An 18756-nucleotide genomic window follows, 5' to 3' on the forward strand; every position below is an offset into this window, starting at 1 on the left:
AAAAGTTTAAATTGATGTCGAGCCCCGGTCGTATAGCGACTGTAAATACAGTTACGGGTAGCAAAATTCAGCTGATCGTTTATTTTAATTATAATACCTCAATTGTGAAATAAGGGCACACTGTTTTCATTTCTCCTTCAATAGTAAATTGTAACAAACAAAGCTGATTGGATAGCAGCAGCTATTTTCGTTTAACGCCACGAACTTTCATATTGTTTGGCAATTTTCTTTAGAAGATGATTATTTTATAATGGTTGTTTTTTTAAACGGTTTTATTTAGCTTACCCTGTTTGTTTTATTTATTATTTATTCTTTCTTGGGTCAAATTTAGTAATTCAAATTTAAGTACATTGCTGTTGTCAGATTGATCTGAAATTTGGTACACACATTTAATTCCGATGACAATACAATATACTAATATCAATAACATTGTAAATCCAAGATGGCCGCCGGTACAAAATGGCGGATTACATATTTTTTCCACAACCCCCTCAATATGGGTATCAAATGAAAGGGCAACTCAAGTAGAATACTGTCAGCAACCCCAGCGGGGCCCAACAGGGCCAAGGCCTGCCTGGGCTGCGGAATTGTCCTGGTACATAAAAGGCCTACGACGAAACACAACGGTTTTTAGTCAGTAAGAGTCTGGCACTCCCTCACCGCTCCTGACCCAAATATAGAATGAGGAATATTCGGTAGGCATTTTCATTAAATACTAAAAACTAGAAAATAAAAAATCGGTAAAAAAACTTTTAAGTTAAACGGTTTTATCTTATGTGCACTGAAAACTAAAAATAAAAAAAACTGTTACTTACCTATAAACCTACATAGGTGGTCCCGGTCATATTAGACTAAAATAAAAACGTGGGGGCCCTCTGAAATCCTACCTATGGCAAAGCATATCTTTATACTTTGGTAGATCGTGAGCTCGGCGTTCGCTGGTGAAGCCGCTAAGGCTGATTATTGATTGTCAAAATCTCCAGTTACGATTATAGTAAGTAGAAATCCACACCTATTATACCTCTAGAAGAAAGTATTACAGCAATAGTTAGGTAATGGGCCCCACGTTTTTATTTTAGTTCAATATGACCGGGACCACCTATGTAGGTTTATAGGTAAGTAACAGTTTTTTTTATTTTTATTTTGTTCAGTTGAAACGGCCAACTCTATTATCTTATAATTTCATACTAAATCACATTTTTTTGGAACTTCAACAATATTGCCATAACATTGGTCGTGTTTTACCTGTATTTGTCTGCGCATTAAATTCACACCAATTTATGGAACCTTTATAATTAAATAATAGCATTAGGTACTTTATAATTTCATATTCTGATGGAATTTAAGGAAATATTTAACTTATTTCGCTCACCAGCCATTGTCGCTTGCGGGAATTGATGGCTGTCATAATTTGTCGGGAGGTCACCATTTTCCCTCCTAGGTTTTGCTGTCATATTTTTTGCGAGAATTTTACCTCAGCTTCTTGGGTACGAAGTCACCTCACGTCAGATACAAATCACGTGGGGAATTTAAGGGGTCACATTGTTTTTTCCTGTGTATGCCAAATGTGTAATGCTTCGTTGTAAACAATACCGTCGAACAAATGTTCATACATAATTAAGAGAGGCAGCTAATACTTATTGATTGAGTCCTAAACTTGTTACCAACATTATTTTATTCATCAGAAGTATGAAACTGTTTGAATGATTGCTTTTGTGTTTTTGTCAGGTATTGTTAGCGTTGTTCATGTTTTTTTCAGTCTAAAATATATGTTTGGTTTAAAATATTGAAGTCATAAATTTCTGGTTTTGGTAGCGATTAGCTTAGGTATGAGTCACAGTAGGTAGGTATAGGTAGATATGATTACTTTGCGTGTCATGTAAAATTTAATAAGAGTTTTAAGAGTTGTAAGAGGATGCCCCCTATAACTCCACCACATACGTGCATGTTCAGTATAGATAAGGGATCAGGATCAGACCTTCTACTAAATGAAAAAAACTGAGTGCAAAGTTCGGCTCTGACAGTTTCAGATTCTTTTTTCCAATTCGAAAGTTTTACCATTTCCAAATACTTAGTGATTGACGGCTGCGGGTAGTTTTCCTAACAGTGATAGATATATCTAATGGTTGCATTCATAGTGTTAAAACTATCTATGTAGGTATACCCACTACCTAAACACAAAGTTCTACAATAAAGAAGAAGAAGTATATTTTTAAATATGTATAATAATTTAAAGGAGTACTTTAATATGCTACGTTCCTTAAATTAACGTGCTAAAATCCAGCGAAGTTTAAAATTGGTTCTGAAAATAGAACAGGTTCTATCCTATAACTGGCTACAAGAACTAGGCTCAGCATATGCCGGTAACATGTGCCTAGAATCTGGTAGGTTTAACATCAATCTGAATATGCATGTTTGTAAATTGCTTGTATCTTCCTTGTTGGTAGTAAGTACGTTGCATGCATGCTCACGTCTCATATGTATGTGCGTTGGACCGGCACAGAATTATGACCGATTTTCTCAGTATTTCATGGTAATCTTAGCTTACCAGACACTCTCATATGTAGGATGTAGCCCATAGATTATAACAGGTTAAAATTACTTGTAATATATGATTAGGTGCCTATATTGTGATGTTAATCGTGTAATCATGATTCTTCGTTAGTTTACAATAGCCCGTGATTTATTATTAGTGTCCAATTAATTATGGTAGGCGATATTCGCAATGAATCATTTTAATTAATCGATTAATATTCAATACCGTTAGGTTGACAAATTATGTTTTTTCTTACAATGAGTTATGTTATATGAATACGGAACATTTTGAGAATAAATACGATTAGTATGATTTGGTGTTCTCAGTCTTGTTTATTTTTTTTATGAATTAACAGGTATACAAAGCTTAAGCTAACATTATCAATAAAGAAAGTCACGTGTTCAATCGTCAGTGAGCGACTATCACTATATTAAAATGTCTAGCTGTCCGTCATGCTTTCACGGGCTAACCGCTGAACCGATTCCAATGAAATCCGGTATTTTTTGTATGATTGGATAATGTTTAGTAATCCGAGTCAATGAAGACTTTTGTATAATCAGATTGAGTGAAATATTTTTCATTGTGAAACAACTTGCAGGTAAATAAATACTGCCCTAATTTAATCTTATAACAAACGTTGTGTTGCCAATTCTATTAAATTAAAAACAACATTACTTATTAATGAACGGAGGATAATTTGATTAATTTTGTTGTTTCTTTAGTCGACAGGGTTACTGACAAAAGCGGCTTTTAAAAATGTATTTATTTAATAATCCTCTTTTCCTTAAACATTTCACAAAGAAATTATTTTTTTCCTCTACCACTGAACTTTTGCTCGATAATCCTGTGGGAATCTAAGTTAAATTTTCAAGGATCTCGTAACTTCATAATTGGTCCGTTAATCAATTGATTGCATAGAAGGGTTAAAGGGCACTGGCCACAAGCTCTCTAAGGAAGGAGACATTCTCTTACAGAGCACTGTGTACCTTCATAAACTGTGTCCGAGGAAAATAAAGCTATAAAAAAGTCTCTTAATGTAAATATTTCAATAATTATACCTGATTTTGTTTCTTGGTTATCCTATTCCTGTATTCCCGAATAATCCGAAGTTCATCATCACTGTCACTCGACTCGTCGTATTCATGGTACTTAGGTTGATTCATCATAAGGATAGTTCAGAAGGGTCACTTTAATTCCAACATTCGCGATCGTCAACACACTACTATACTTCATAGACTGGTCAAAAACTACATCTTGCGCCATTGCGTTAATTATTATTATTTCCCTGATGATTATTAACGATCAGTAATTAAATAATGTTGGTATGTAATACGTTTTTAATGTTTCATTAGGGTCTCAGCACCAAATCCTTAGTAGGTATACAGGTGTTCGTTTAACTTGAATAACATTAATTAATTGAATCAAATAGCTTGCATTTAACATCATCGGAACCGGTATGTTTGCATATAAGGTGAATACCACAGCCGGGTTTATTGTCCAGGAAAAAATGCAGCTTCTGTCTTGTCAACATACTTCTATACACCAAATACCTAGATTATAATTGTTATGTAATATTACGTAAATAGCATTCAAATAAATGGCTCTGAACGACTAAGACATGTTTGATTTCAAACCCCTGAATCTCTAATATATACAGATTCCAAATCTAATGAAAGCACAAAATACAATACAAAGAAGTCATAAAAGTGAAGAATTATGAAGTACCAAGACCTTCCAATTATAGCGACGGTTCAATATTTATATGAGAAAACCGAAAAACAATTCTAACAAGTACATTATGTGTATTGGATTACGAAAACAATATTTTGGCAGTAAACTTTCAAAGCACGAAACAGTTCAAAACACGTAGTAAGAATGGAGAAAACGGAAAAGAAAAGTTTTCGTACCTTTGAAATGTAATTTGTAATTGAATATAGTTATCTCGACTGCAAAATAGAAAAATGTACCTTCGTACTTGCGAACTGAAACTCCACATAATATAGATTTCGTGCGATTTGCGAAGCCTCAGGCATTTCTGGGAACGGTTTGATACCGTCGGTAGATAGCAATTTAATATCTACTGTATTTACTTAGGTAGGTACGAATGTGTTTCCTTAACAGCCAGTTTGTGTACTTATCCAGAAGTTATAATTTACATGAACCTACATTACTTATACACAATTTAGTTACACCGGCTAAAAAGGAGTATGTCCTTTTTCAGTCTCATTTCATCGGTTCTGTTAGTTTTAGCGGGAAAGCCAGACAGACAGACAGGGTTACATAAGCATTTATTATATTAGTCATGATTTAATGTATCTGTCATATTCTTACCGCAGGTAACTGGGTTGTAAAGGCTAGCAGATGATGAGATGTTATGTGTTTATGTTGAACCGGCATTTTGTTATTTTTTGTTAAATTTTGATAAATTCGCGGGAAGGTGTCAGGTACGTAGAGGGCTTAAAACTGTGAAGAAGAATAAAGCGTGAGAAAACCGTCGTGTTCTGGAACCATAAATTTACGGACATGTGACCTCCATAAATCTGGGTGGCTTACGGATAAATGCCCATCGATCATAGTGAGAGGGTCGAATACTTAATATGAAGATTGTATGTAATGCCATTCAACGTGGCGACGTTGTCGGCAGGTACGTAATCGTACCTAGCTCTTAAGTGACAGCGTAGGGACGGTCTCTCATAGTTTTAAGTGTTAGGTAATAAAACTGTTTCTGAAATTAAGTTGTAGGTAATAATAACGTATGAAAGAAGAGTACTACTTTTGGCATGTTACGGAAATGTTAAGTTTTACATACATCACCTGTCAGTCGCCATTTTCCTCTTCAAGAATAAAAAGGTCTACAATCTAGGTACATGTTATACTTACTATATCTACGATTATGTAGAGTTTACTCGTGGACGTATAGTTCCATCCTTTTGATTTATGACGCGATTGACATCATTATACATAATAATCCGTGCTCGTGGACGCTAACAACATTTCCATAATGACTTATGATTATTTCTTGATATACAGGTACATAGGCTAATACGTACCTACATAGACATCGTCTTGACAGTCACAAACATTTACATAACTACAGAAAATGATTGTTTTAATAATGTGGGTTGTGTTGTGTACCCTCGTAATTGATGACCTGTGTCTATGTAATGGATTTGTCAAGTGATTACATGTATTTTTCTAAGTTAACAATTACATTGTCTTTATAGGTACATTTATACAAGAGGCTACATGCATTAATGCAAATTATTAAAAATGAGAAGGAAGTTCTTCCAAAGTAAGGAAGTTCTTACTTTGGAAGTGCATTTGTTTCTATAGTAAATTATTGTATAATTTTCTTAGAATATCAAATTATTCTCTAGGTAATGACATACAGTCACATTTCGCTATACTAGAAATATATAGTCAGGTAAACTATCCATTGATACGTCAAGTTCAAGCAGTCCTACACGAAACCGTTTTTTCACTATCCAAAATACTTATTAAAAGTTTAATAAAAGTATTATAAATCTGTATAAACTAAATTCCATAGCTATCAAACATCACTAAACAAAGATGAACAATGGTAAACTTTTGACGCTCGCGAATTGAAATTCTGTAATACAATTACGTTACGACCGTAATTCTGTTTTAATAGTACTTTCAGTAATTTGTTTAGTCCTGAAAGTATTCTGTTACGATACTTTCTAACAAACTACGCGTTTGTGTTGTGGAAAATCTATTTTTTATTTTACAACTGTACGAAATTACGTAACATTTTATCTGTCTGTAGAAAAACAGGCCATGTGGAATGAAGCTATAAAACTGTCTATTAAAGATTCAATTTATGCACATTTTATAAGGAATTTATAACTCATTCTAAATCCATTAATTAAATTCATATTCATTTTGATTTCACCGTCGACGACCGTCTAATATTAAAAACAAATACTTAAGATGTGCATTTCCAAGAACCACCTACTAATTTAATAAACTGATAATTAAGTTTAATGCTGAACGCTGTTTTACCTCAAATTATCATCATCCACTCAACATTCCGAGAATCGGGCCAATTCACGAACTTCACAATTACCAAATTAGATATTCATACAAACTATAACTTGATTTACATATCTATTTCTGGGAATGGTAAGCGTAGACACCGATAACTAAGTCTACAACAAGTCTAGTTACACGATAACATAAACGCATACATTTGAGTTCATTATACTATATTGACAAGTTCCGTAATGACTCAATTATTAATGTCGCAGTGATCAGTGATTAGATTCTACAATATGTAGCACGGAAATTGCATGTTACAGATATAAGCATTCATGCATATTTGAAGTAATAATATATGAATGAACATCGCTCGCTTTACGGATAGGAGATTTGTATCCTGAATCACCTATGGGGTAAACTAGACTTATAAAAAATATAAGTGGTATCGTGTGGATTCTGACACAACTTTCGTCACGCAGGTTTTGTTTTTATAATGAAGTGTGAATTCATGAATTGTATCCACAATGAGTGTCCGTTTCGCAAGTAACCCAACCGTTTCACTAGGCACGCCATTCCTATTTGCCACCACTAACAAAATGACGATACCTTACTCGTTTTAACTTAACTTGCTAAACCCTCGTTTCTTGTCAATAGATTCGGAAGTGAGATGTTAGTTTTTGCTCAAGCTTGCTTGGTAACAAAGGTTAGGTGACTTTGCCATTTAAATAATTGTCTTCGTTTTCCGCATTCGTTTGCAGATTCGGAGTACCTAAGATCGTTGAAATATGGGATGCCCCGCGTAAAAACAAAAGATATCATGTTTTTGCACTAGTCATGGGAAATGTTCGTGCTAAAATTATCGTACTTTTCATAACCAGGACTGGGAATATTTCCAGTTGTGTATATTTTTCTTATTATATAAATTATGTATATACCTAATGGTATCAAATATTCGGTTCCTCATTACTTCTTTGACGGGAGCAAATAAGTTTTTGCTTGTTTCTGTTGACCTTTCAAGTAAAAACGTTCGTGTACATTTAAATGTTATTACTATTACATTGTAACTATGTTTAATGTTTATATTTAGAACTACCTCTAGACACCTATTGTGGAATAGCTGCGGACTTAGCCAAAGCCTATAAGTAATGAATTATTTTGTACTTAGAATAAGTAATTAGAATTTGATCTAGGCCCATAAATTGCGTTTTTAATTATGTATATTTTAGCTTGGTATGAAAAGACTTTTGAAGATATTAAGACGTCTTGGAAAATAAATTGCTGTCTAAAAATACACAATATCAGCTTTGACAGATTCTTTCGTCCATTTTATGAGTTCTTTATGTCTGGATTTGCCTTTAAAATACCAAAGATCTTATTTTTTGTGTCGATACGTTGCTTTATTTAGTTTAGAAACTGCGAAAATCAATAACTACGTTTTTTAAAGCTCTCAACTGGTGTTCTCAACGGGTGCTTACAACTTTTCTTGTCGCGACAGTTGTGTCTGACCAAAGTTACTCTGCAGCGTGTCGTAAGGAAATATTCTTTTGACTTTGTCTCTGGCTATTCGAGAATCATATAATATCGTAATCTGTATCCTCCATTATGGAGAGTATAGTGTAGTGTAGTAATGTATTTTTATAGAAAGATTTTAATATACTGCAATAAGCATTACCTTATACTATGTTTATTTATCGTTAGAATAGCGTCATTATAAGGAAACAATATACTACTGTATAGTTTTTAGCTTGGCCCCAAATGATGTGTTAATAGTGTTTTAGTTAGTTCCTTTATTAGCCTAAGAAGTTTACGACTAAACTATCGACAATCAAAAACTGTGTGTTCTTTGTTCTTCGTTTATAGTGATAATTGTTTACATGGTGCGCAGGAGTCGGTGATCGTTAACGGAAGCTGATGCGTTGTATCTGTGCGCGCGATAACTCTGTGTAAACGGAACAGTACGTAACGATGACACAAATATTACCTACATTTTACTTTACTGTCTCTGTGTTTTTAATTACGAAAACGTTTACTTTATGATAAACTGGTTCCGATTTAGATGTTGTATCCAATTTTAAGTTTATAAGTGACCTTCTAAGCTTTATAAATGCCGTGTGGGGTTACAATAATTTATAAAAGTTTCGTCAAAGATAGAACTTGGATGTTACGCAGGAAATAATTAAATTACGCAGAATTCCTCCAAAGGCGAGGAATAGCCCAGGGGTCTATCCGGCGACGTGGCGTAGACGCGACTTGCGCTGTTTCAATTATTCTGAGTGTTATAAATCTTTTATCATTCCTCTGTGGATTACTGGAAATCAGATTTAAATAAAGATACCTTTTTACCACTGTTATTCAAGTGACCTTCGTACAACTTTTAAAAGCAGTTTATTCGTTTAGGTACTGTTCTGTCTGCCTGAACGCATCACACAATTGTAGCCTACTAAAAAAATCGTAGGTTTTTCTAATGATATATAGAGTATTTTAGATATGTTTCATACTCATGTTTGTCATATTACGAGCGTGTTGTTTATAGATTACAAGCTAGGAGCACGAATTTTGAAGTTTTAGGTCATCGCTCATGTCCCGAGGGCTCGGACCGGTGCGTGTTCCAAACTTTACGTGGACCTCGAAGGACCATGTAGAATAATGATAGTAAACCGCATTTAATATAGTAAAATTTATTTATTTAATTTTAACAATATTTTTGTTTTCTCTCGATAGAACATCGTAGATACTGAATTGTTGCTGCAGGCTGAATCGTTATAGTTCTGTATGGTGGATTTTAGTAAAACGTAAACCAAATGTACATATTGGAAAAAAAATCGTGGAATAGGTGTGGAATTAATATAATTACATATGTGGCTAATTAAAAAATAACCATAAAAACGTTATTTTATCTTGAAGCCATTTTATTAATGTTCCAGTAGGTATTCGATCTTCTTAGTCCTATTTAATTAATAACGACTTTCAAACTACCTGATTTGGACTACCAGTTTTGTATATCATATGTATGCTAGTTTTAAAGTATTTATCTATGGGCCTTTGATGCCTGAGAATAAAGATATATATTTTTTTTAAACTAAGAACTATTAGATTGATAAATCTAAAGAGCTTTGGCTGATAATAAGCAGTTATATCAAGTGACAACAGGCATAAAAACGTTAGACGAATACAAAGTTGTTGGCATAGGTATAAATATTTTTTATTACACTTGTCACTTACCGCACTATTTATTGCGTTCCTTGAATAGTTCTTAAGTGATTTTATTACTTCTTATTAACGGACCTACTTATTATTGTGCTATGATAATTCTTATTATAATATTTTTGTATGACAATTTCTGTATGAAATTTTTCAGGTAAACATCACATTTAATGACTGTTTAATCGCGTCATAATTAGCTCAAAAGTAGATGAACTATTTGTAACAAATGTTAATGAGATTTATTCGAAACGATTATTATTAAATGATCTCTTAGTAAATTACTCAACTATTTATTTAATTACTCATAGTCTGCTAGTAGGCTACCTCAGACTACATATGCCCAGTTAGGGTAACAATTACCAACTACAATAATATTCATATGTATAATTTAATGTTACGGTTAATTACTAAGTTAGACTAGTGTTTCATGCGTGTAAACCTTAATTACAGTCTTATATAAATTATTATTATAATACCCACGTATGTCGTTACTGTAGGCCAGCCAGATATTATGTGTCTATGACTATTACAGGTTCCATTAATGAGTAAATGACCAACTGTATTAAAATATAGAAGTGTTTTGTATGAACACCTTTATGTTTTTTAATCAGTGTTGTCTGTCATGTCACTGAAAACTTATTTATTAGAAATGTTGATTAAATGAAAGCCCCAATAATTCAGACAGAATGTTTATTAGCGTTATACTTATTTTACTGCACATTATAATGATCCACTACGCACGCCATTATCAAAGCTCACCGGAAGAAGGAAGGATGACAGATACTTCCTGTCATAGTGACGGGACAACCACAGACAAAATAGTAACTTAATCTATGGTAGTATTCCAATACCCCCGCTCAAGATCAAGTCTAATTTTTTTTTCTTACAATCTTATACAAAACAATAAAAATTTACTTGATATTGAACACATCCTTATTTTATAAAAATGGCAACATTACAATCTGTCATTATGACGTTTGACATTTAAAATGGTTAACTTGACATTGACAGAAAAGTATAACCTCTCTATATCTTACACACATATTTAAAGAAAATGTTTACTAAAACATGTTACAAATATCCAAGTAATACAAAACATGCTAAATTAACAACAAATACAAACAATGTTTGAACATCTTATAATCTACGTTTCGTACAAACCAAGTGTTTCACAAAAATAGTTATGTTTAACTTGAGACAATGATTTGGTAAGTATATCAGCTTTATTTTCATTAGTACACACATATTTCAATGTAATTAAACCTTTGTTTACTATGTCTTTTATAAAATGAACTTTTATATCAATATGTTTGGATCTTTTACTGTTTTCATAGCTTTCTATCATTTTAATTGTACTTTGATTGTCAATAAACAAAGAACAGGTTAAGTCTTTATCACAATGTAAGTCTTTTAACACTTCTCTAATGTAGACAATTTCACTTACAGATAGAGCTGCTGCAATATATTCGGATTCTGCTGTTGACAATGCGACTGAAGTCTGCTTCTTGGAAGTCCAGCTGACCAGGCTGCCTCGATGAAATATTGCAACTCCACTGACGCTCTTACGATCCATTTGTTCACTTCCCCAATCAGAATCTGAAAAGGCTAGTAATGTATTATTAGTTTCTCTTCTGTATACTAATCCTTTGTGCTTTGTTTGTTTCAGGTATCTCAAGATTCTCTTTGGCTGTCCACAGTGTTGAAGTTGGATGATTCATATATCTACTAAGGAATCCTGTTGCATAGGCTATGTCAGGACGACTAATTGTAGCCAAATACATGAGTGACCCGATGAGTTCTCTATATGGAATGTTATTCAGTACTTCTTCATTTTGATTTATTTTTAAGTTAACTTCCATAGGTGTATTACATCCTTTACAGTCTTGCATATGAAACTTCAATAAAATTTTCTCTATAATTTGTGTTTGTTTTATTTTTATTCCATCTTTGGTTTTAGTTATTTCCATTCCCAAGAATTTATTTATATTTCCCATATGCTTAGCTTGAAATTGTTCTTTTAGCTTCTGTATAATATTTTGTCCATTTCCAATTATTAATATATCGTCCACAAATATAAGTATATAAACATCTTGTCCTGTATATAAGCAGAAATCACTCTGAGATTGTTTTAGTCCATTTTGTGTTAAGAACTTGCTTAATTTTTCATTCCAACAACGTGGAGCTTCTTTCAGTCCATATAAAGCTTTCTTTAACTTTAAAACTTTTCCTTCTGTCTTATTCTGTAGTCCTTCAGGGTACTTTATATATATGTTTGAGTTTAATTCTCCATTTAAAAACGCTGTAGGTATGTCAAGCTGTTTGATAGGTAATTCCTCCTGAACTGCTTTATTTAAGAATAACCTTACTGTAGTCATTCTTGCTACTGGTGCGTATACATTTTGAGTAGTTTCCTCCTGAAAACCTTTTGCGACTAATCTGGCTTTCTTGGTGTTGTCTGCTTTAGTCCGAAATACCCATTTTGTGTCGATAGCCTTGTGTCCTTCTGGTAGATCACTTTCTTCCCATGTCTTTAATTTTTTATGTGCTTCTAACTCTTTTTGTATTGCTTCTTTCCATTCTTCTTGTTTAATGGCCTCATTGTAGCTGACTGGGTCTTCAGACATTAGTGCATATGCTATGTTTGACATATCATAGTCATCATACTTTGCCGGTAATTTCACATGTCTTCTTGTGTGTCTGATTTCCTCTGTATTCTGATCAGTTTCTGTCTCTTGAGTGTTTTCCATAGTTTGTTCAGTACTTTCCCTGATCTCCTCTGCATTCTGATCAGTTTCTGTCTCTTGATTGTTTTCCTTATCTGTTGATTCTTCATCATCTATATAATGGTAAGTATTTGTCTCATTTTCTTCATATTTGTAGTTTGATTCATCAAAACGTACATCTCGTGATTCAATTATATCATTTGTTTTTGGGTCCCATAATCTATATCCTGAACCACAGTATCCTACCATTCTCACTGATTTTGCTCTGGGTTCCAACTTGTTGGGTCTTGGTAATATGGTACACCATGCTTTTGCACCAAACACTCTTAGTTTATCCAAATTGTTTTGCCATACCACAATTTAGCTGGTGTGTCTCCTTTGAGAGCTTTTGTAGGTGACCTATTTATAGTATAAGCCGCACATCTTATAGCTTCACCCCATAGGTATTTAGGTAAGTTTGTTTCCAAAAGCATTGCTCTCACCTTATCTGCCAGTGTCCTATTCATGCGTTCACATACTGAAACTTGTTGTGGGGTATATGCACATGATGTTTCTTGTTTAATGCCATATTCTTCATAAAATGACTTGAGTTCCTCATTTACAAATTCTGTTCCTCTGTCAGTCCGTATTCTCTGTACATTATTTCCATTGTTCTTCATAACTTTTATATAATTCATAATGTAGTATTTTGCTTCATCTTTGGAATGTAGTAAATGAACTTCAAGAAAATGGGAGTAGTCATCTATGATTGTTAAGTAATATCTTTCTTCTTTATGAGTGATGGGAGTGACAGGTCCTCCTATATCACAGTATATTAGCTGACCAATTTTTCTAGTTCTTGGCAAAGGAATTGGCTTGAATGGACATCTTGTAGCTTTAGCTTCCATGCAAATGCTGCATCGTACCTTGGATAGTGGTAGATCAAGGACTCTCAACCCTCCATAGTTTAAATGTCCTAATCTTCTGTGCCAAAGATTCTCGTCTTCTGATATCAATGCATGTGTCTTTCTTACATTTAAATCTAATTTCATTGTATATAATTTTCCATTGCTTTGCCCTTGCACATGTATGTTACCTTTGCTTATTAATGCTGTTTCTTTTCTAAATGTCACTTGTAAACCTTTTTCATTAAGTTTTCTCACTGACAATAGGTTGTGAGACAATTTCTCCAAAATAAGGCAATCTGAATTGATATTTCTAGTCCTTCTTTTGAAGTTCCTTTTAATTTTCCTTTTAGAGTTGTTCCTATTGTATTTCCATCTGCTACTTTAATATTTATGCGAGGAATCTTCTGTATATCTGTCATGTATTTCTGGAAGTTGTGAGATATCATATGGTGTGATGCACCAGAGTCTATCACAAATTCTATTTCTTCTTTTATGTGATTTTGTGTGTTTTCTGCCGAGTTGGCCTGCGCTGCTACAAATGATACTTCCTTGTTAGTGGTATGCTCTTCTCCAATATTTGCAGTTTGTTTTCTAGTCTGCCTCATGCCTCTGCCTCGTGATCTGAAGCTTCCGCGGCCTCTCTGATGAAAATTTCTTTTGGGCAATTTCGAGCAAAATGGTTGGGTTCTCCACAACTATAGCATTTTATTTGAGAAGTGCTTTCAAAACATACTCATTGGTTTTTCTCGTAACACCTTGATTAGATTTCTCTTTCATTTCCGCGTCCAGTAATTTGCTTTTTACAAAATCTAAAGTTAATTCACTGTTTGACATTTCAAGAGCTGTGACTAAGGGTTGATAAGCTTGTTCGATACTTAATAGAAATTGACATACTTTCTCTTTCTCATCTATGACGATTCCATGACTGGCGATATCTTGAACTAGTTTTTCGAATTTATTTATATGATCCTGAACACTTTGATTCTTACTGCATTTCAAGTTTATCAGTTGTTTTTTGAGACATAAGCTGCTGAGTGTAGATTTTCTTTGAAACGTACTCTTGAGCTTGGTAATCATGTCATATGCGGTTGATGCATTTTTAACATAGTCTAGATACTTATCTGGTATTCCTTGTATTATTATATTGCGTGCTTTCGAGTCTTGTTTGATGAACTCTTCCTCTTTTGCTTTCTTCTCGTTCCCGCTTTCTATTACCTTTCTCAATCCCTTTTCATCTAGTAGAATCTCGATTCTAAAGAGCCAATTCTCAAAATTGTCTTCCAGTTTCGGTATATGGGAACACGACGCTGTCATTATTTTGGCTTTCTTCTTTTCGTTTCTGGCTGAAAAATAAGCCTACCCCTTTTACCCTTTTACACGTGTTTGACCGTAACCTTACTTGTTGATTAGGTACTTTCCTACGCTATCCTGTGTCATCTGACTGAATTATGGGCCTGGGCCCATAACCTATTAGAAATGTTGATTAAATGAAAGCCCCAATAATTCAGACAGAATGTTTATTAGCGTTATACTTATTTTACTGCACATTATAATGATCCACTACGCACGCCATTATCAAAGCTCACCGGAAGAAGGAAGGATGACAGATACTTCCTGTCATAGTGACGGGACAACCACAGACAAAATAGTAACTTAATCTATGGTAGTATTCCAATATTATTTGAATAAAATAGCGCTATTTATTTAAATTGTTTCTCACGGTTACATAACTCAATGCAATTATTATTATTTATCATGTTTTTTTTTTTAATTTAATTTCATAACAAAAGTAATTATTTGGAGTTCTAAATCATATTAAACATTATTGCACAAAGAAACATAATTATAATTGAGTTGTTTATACAAATGAAATGAGTAAGTATTTTTTTTAATGGAATTAATTTCGGTGCGCTTTTTCCCGTCAGGAAAAGTCCTCCCCACGCTTAGTCAGTTTGAAAGCAAAATAAATGAGCGCCATTCTAAATGAACCAAGTAAATTGCCCTACTAACCTAATGTTCTGTATAACTGAGTAAATTCAAAAATCACAGCACACTCATGTTATAAACGTGAAACTTGGTACGGCGTGTGGCTGTTTGCAAAGTACAAAATGGATTACGATTACAGGTTACGTGATATCCTGATGGTTATATCAGCTCAGTTGTTACACCCGCGTCCTGTGGGAACTATTCAGCGCACTCGGATAAAAAGTAGCCCGCAGCGTTGCTCGATAAATGGACTATCTAACATTGAATAATTTTTCAAATCGGTCAAGTAGTTTCTGAGTAGCGCTTTCAAACAACAAACTCTTCAGCTTTTTAATACCATTTAGTATTTATGTACATGCATTGATTTTTGTATAAGTAATATTAAATGTTACTTATTCCATCAAGGGTATTTTTGCGGGCAACAGCTAGTCAATACATATTTGAATAATCCGAAGGTGGTAAAGAAATTGGATTAAGAGGAAGTCGTCCGACCCTTTAGATTATTGCCCAAGGGATGAAAGCTCTGCTTGAGTCAACCAATTAATTATTGGATTATGTAGGTACATATTTCAATGCCCCATTGTGCGCTGAAGATGGAAATAGTTCAAAAGCTTAATTGGATCATCAAATGAATACTCGGAACATTGGATATCGCGATCATATTCATTTCCATGCGACAATAATCATGAGGATTCTTCGCAATGTTAAGGCATACCTACGACATTGTACGACATTGTATAATGGTAATTAATTGATATTGAGAATGTTTTTTAAAATGCGCGTATTGTATATATTTTTTTACAGGTGATTAAATAATAAAGCTGACAAAACCGGAATACCTAATTATCTGGTACTTAGAATTTTCTTTTATGATAAGTTCGTAAGATCAGTTCGTACGGCGCTTTGTTCGTGTGTGCATCACGAATTGCACGCTCTGTATTTAATGCTTGAATTCAGTAGTAAAAAGTCAGAATACTCGGTAAAAAGTGTTGTAAGTGTGAAGTGCAAGAAGGGATCTCTGCTCTGTGTTACAGTTTGTCTAGATAAGATCCAGAAAAGGTCTCACAGTATTAAAGAAAACACTAATCAACAACTTGTCAATTGTGGGCCAGTCTACCCCCGTGTGCTTATTTGAGCGGCCGCTGGCAGCGTTCCTCAAACTTTTATAATGTCAGCCAGTGATATGTTTACTTGTAAGCGCTGTGATGTCCAGTCAGAGAAGGCTTGGTGAGCGTAAATTAACATGGAGATGTCAAAACTGCAAGGCTGCACCGGTTGCCAGTCCTCAAACTGGTAATTTGAAGACGTCACCAGCAAACTCGGAGACCATAATGCTTGAGCTTCAAGACCTTTCAAGCAAGTTGGAAGCACTGCCTGCGCTAATGGAGAGCGTTAAGGTAATCCAGAGGGAGCTCGCTGAATTAAAAACCATTCGGCAAGAGGTATCGGAGATGAAATTGTCCTTTGAGTCCTACCATCGGGAGATTCAAGCTTTGACCAGCAAAGTGACAGACCTGGAAGATGAAATCGAGTCAATGAAGAAAACCAAGGAAGCTGTGGTTACCTTGCAGGACAGAATTGCTAAGCTGGAGAGACTGCAGTCTGAGAACGAACAAAGATCTCGCATGAATAACATTGAGATAAAGGGAGTACCTATGTCCAAGGATGAAGACTTGTTCGCAATAATGGCTAAGATCGGTGAGGCAATCGATTTCAATGTACAAAAAGAGCAAATTAACTATATTGCAAGGGTGCCGACACGTAACGATAAAGTTAACAAAAACATTATTTGCTCTGTGCACAACAGCTACCTTAAAAACGATTTTATAACTGCTGCGAAGAAACATAAGAAATTACATGCTGGAGACCTTGGCTTTCAGGGCAGTACCAGAGTGTATATCAATGACCACTTAACACTTGAAAATAAACTCTTGCTCAATAAGACCAAAGTGCAAGCGGCTGAACGTGGCTTTGAGCATGTGTGGGTTAGAGGCTGCAAAATCCTTGTGCGAAAAAACTCCTCGTCCCCAAAATACTGCATCAAAACAGAACAGGATTTAAAAAAGTTTGTGGGCTAATTAAAACGATGTATGTGTCTTTCAAGTTGTTAATTAGATTTAAGAAAGTTTGCTCAGTTTATATTGACATCGAAGTCGTAATAGTAAAATCCATAGTGGAAAGTTTGAGAAACGCAGGTGTGTATTTTTTGCGCGCATTCCATTCTCGCCAGCTCTTTGTTCCCTTATCGCTTTGGGTCGCCTATTCATTCAACTCATTAGTGTTTGTTTTTTGCCATTTAATGCATTATTTTTTTGCAGTTAGGATTGAAATCTGCTTGCACTTTAAATTTCTTACTTATTATATTCTTTACTTTAAAACGGACTTTTTTAACACATTGAATGCGGTTGGAGTTAGGATTTTTTATTTGATACATAGTCTGAGTGTACCTTATATTATTTTATTCATTTTGCTGATTTTTAATTGGAATTATTATGGCACCTATTAGCTTTTTTTACCAAAATGTTCGAGGGCTACGGACGAAAACAAATCTTTTCTATAGAAACGTTTGTATGAATTCTTTTGATGTAATCTGTTTGACGGAAACCTGGCTGATTGACGGTATATCGGACAGTGAACTGTTTGATGACAGATATATTGTATGGAGACGCGACCGTAACTATTCGCAAACTAAACAAACTATGGGTGGGGGAGTGTTAATAGCCATGCGCCGGGAGCTCGTTGCTAGTGTTCGCAGTGAATGGTGCTCGTCTGCCGAGGATCTGTGGATTACCATGACTTTACACCAAAAGAAGCCTAAAGTAACTTATAAAATACATTTATGTGTTGTTTACATATGTAGTCAACAATCCGGAAATTCTTTATTGGAACAACTTAACCTTTTTTCTAGTAATTTAGCTGATATCATTCTTAAACATCCTAGTGACAAGTTCTTGGTGCTTGGGGACTTTAATCAACCGAATATAGATTGGCAGTCTGCGGCAGACGGTGATCACCTAACCCCGAGTAACTTGCAAGGACCTATTCAAACCAACTTTTTTGATACTCTCAGCGCCTGTAGTTTGTTACAGTACAATTATCACCGTAACGTGAACAATAGGATTCTTGATCTCGTATTGTCGAACAGTGAAGTTATTGTCACTTGCAGTCAGGATCCCCTGGTGCATGAAGACTCACACCATAAGGCACTGTGTATCTCTGCCGACTTTGTGCAACTTCATCAGCTGCATTCTCGACCTAGAGTCAAGTTTTTATATGCGGAAGGGAACTATGATGCTATAATGGAAGCAATGATGGCAATTGATTGGCCTCTTGAGCTGAGTGCTAGGCCTATTGAAGAAGCTATTAAATTCTTTTATGATACTATCAGTTTGCTTCATAATACTTACATTCCATCAAAAAT

General features: G+C 34.4%; 2 protein-coding genes across 2 annotated transcripts in view; one reads left to right on the forward strand and one right to left on the reverse strand.

Annotated features, from left to right (window-relative positions):
• Positions 1-18756, reverse strand: part of LOC110371932 (bcl-2-related ovarian killer protein homolog A) — a 45309-nt gene that overhangs the window by 18156 nt on the left and 8397 nt on the right. The gene's annotated exons all lie outside the window — the stretch shown is intronic.
• Positions 16667-17413, forward strand: LOC135116983 (uncharacterized). The gene has a single exon (XM_064035077.1). The coding sequence runs from the start codon at positions 16667-16669 to the stop codon at positions 17411-17413; it is 747 nt and encodes a 248-aa protein (XP_063891147.1).

This window comes from Helicoverpa armigera, chromosome 6 (assembly GCF_030705265.1).
Source record: "Helicoverpa armigera isolate CAAS_96S chromosome 6, ASM3070526v1, whole genome shotgun sequence".
In the NCBI taxonomy this organism is placed as follows: Eukaryota; Metazoa; Arthropoda; class Insecta; order Lepidoptera; family Noctuidae; genus Helicoverpa; species Helicoverpa armigera.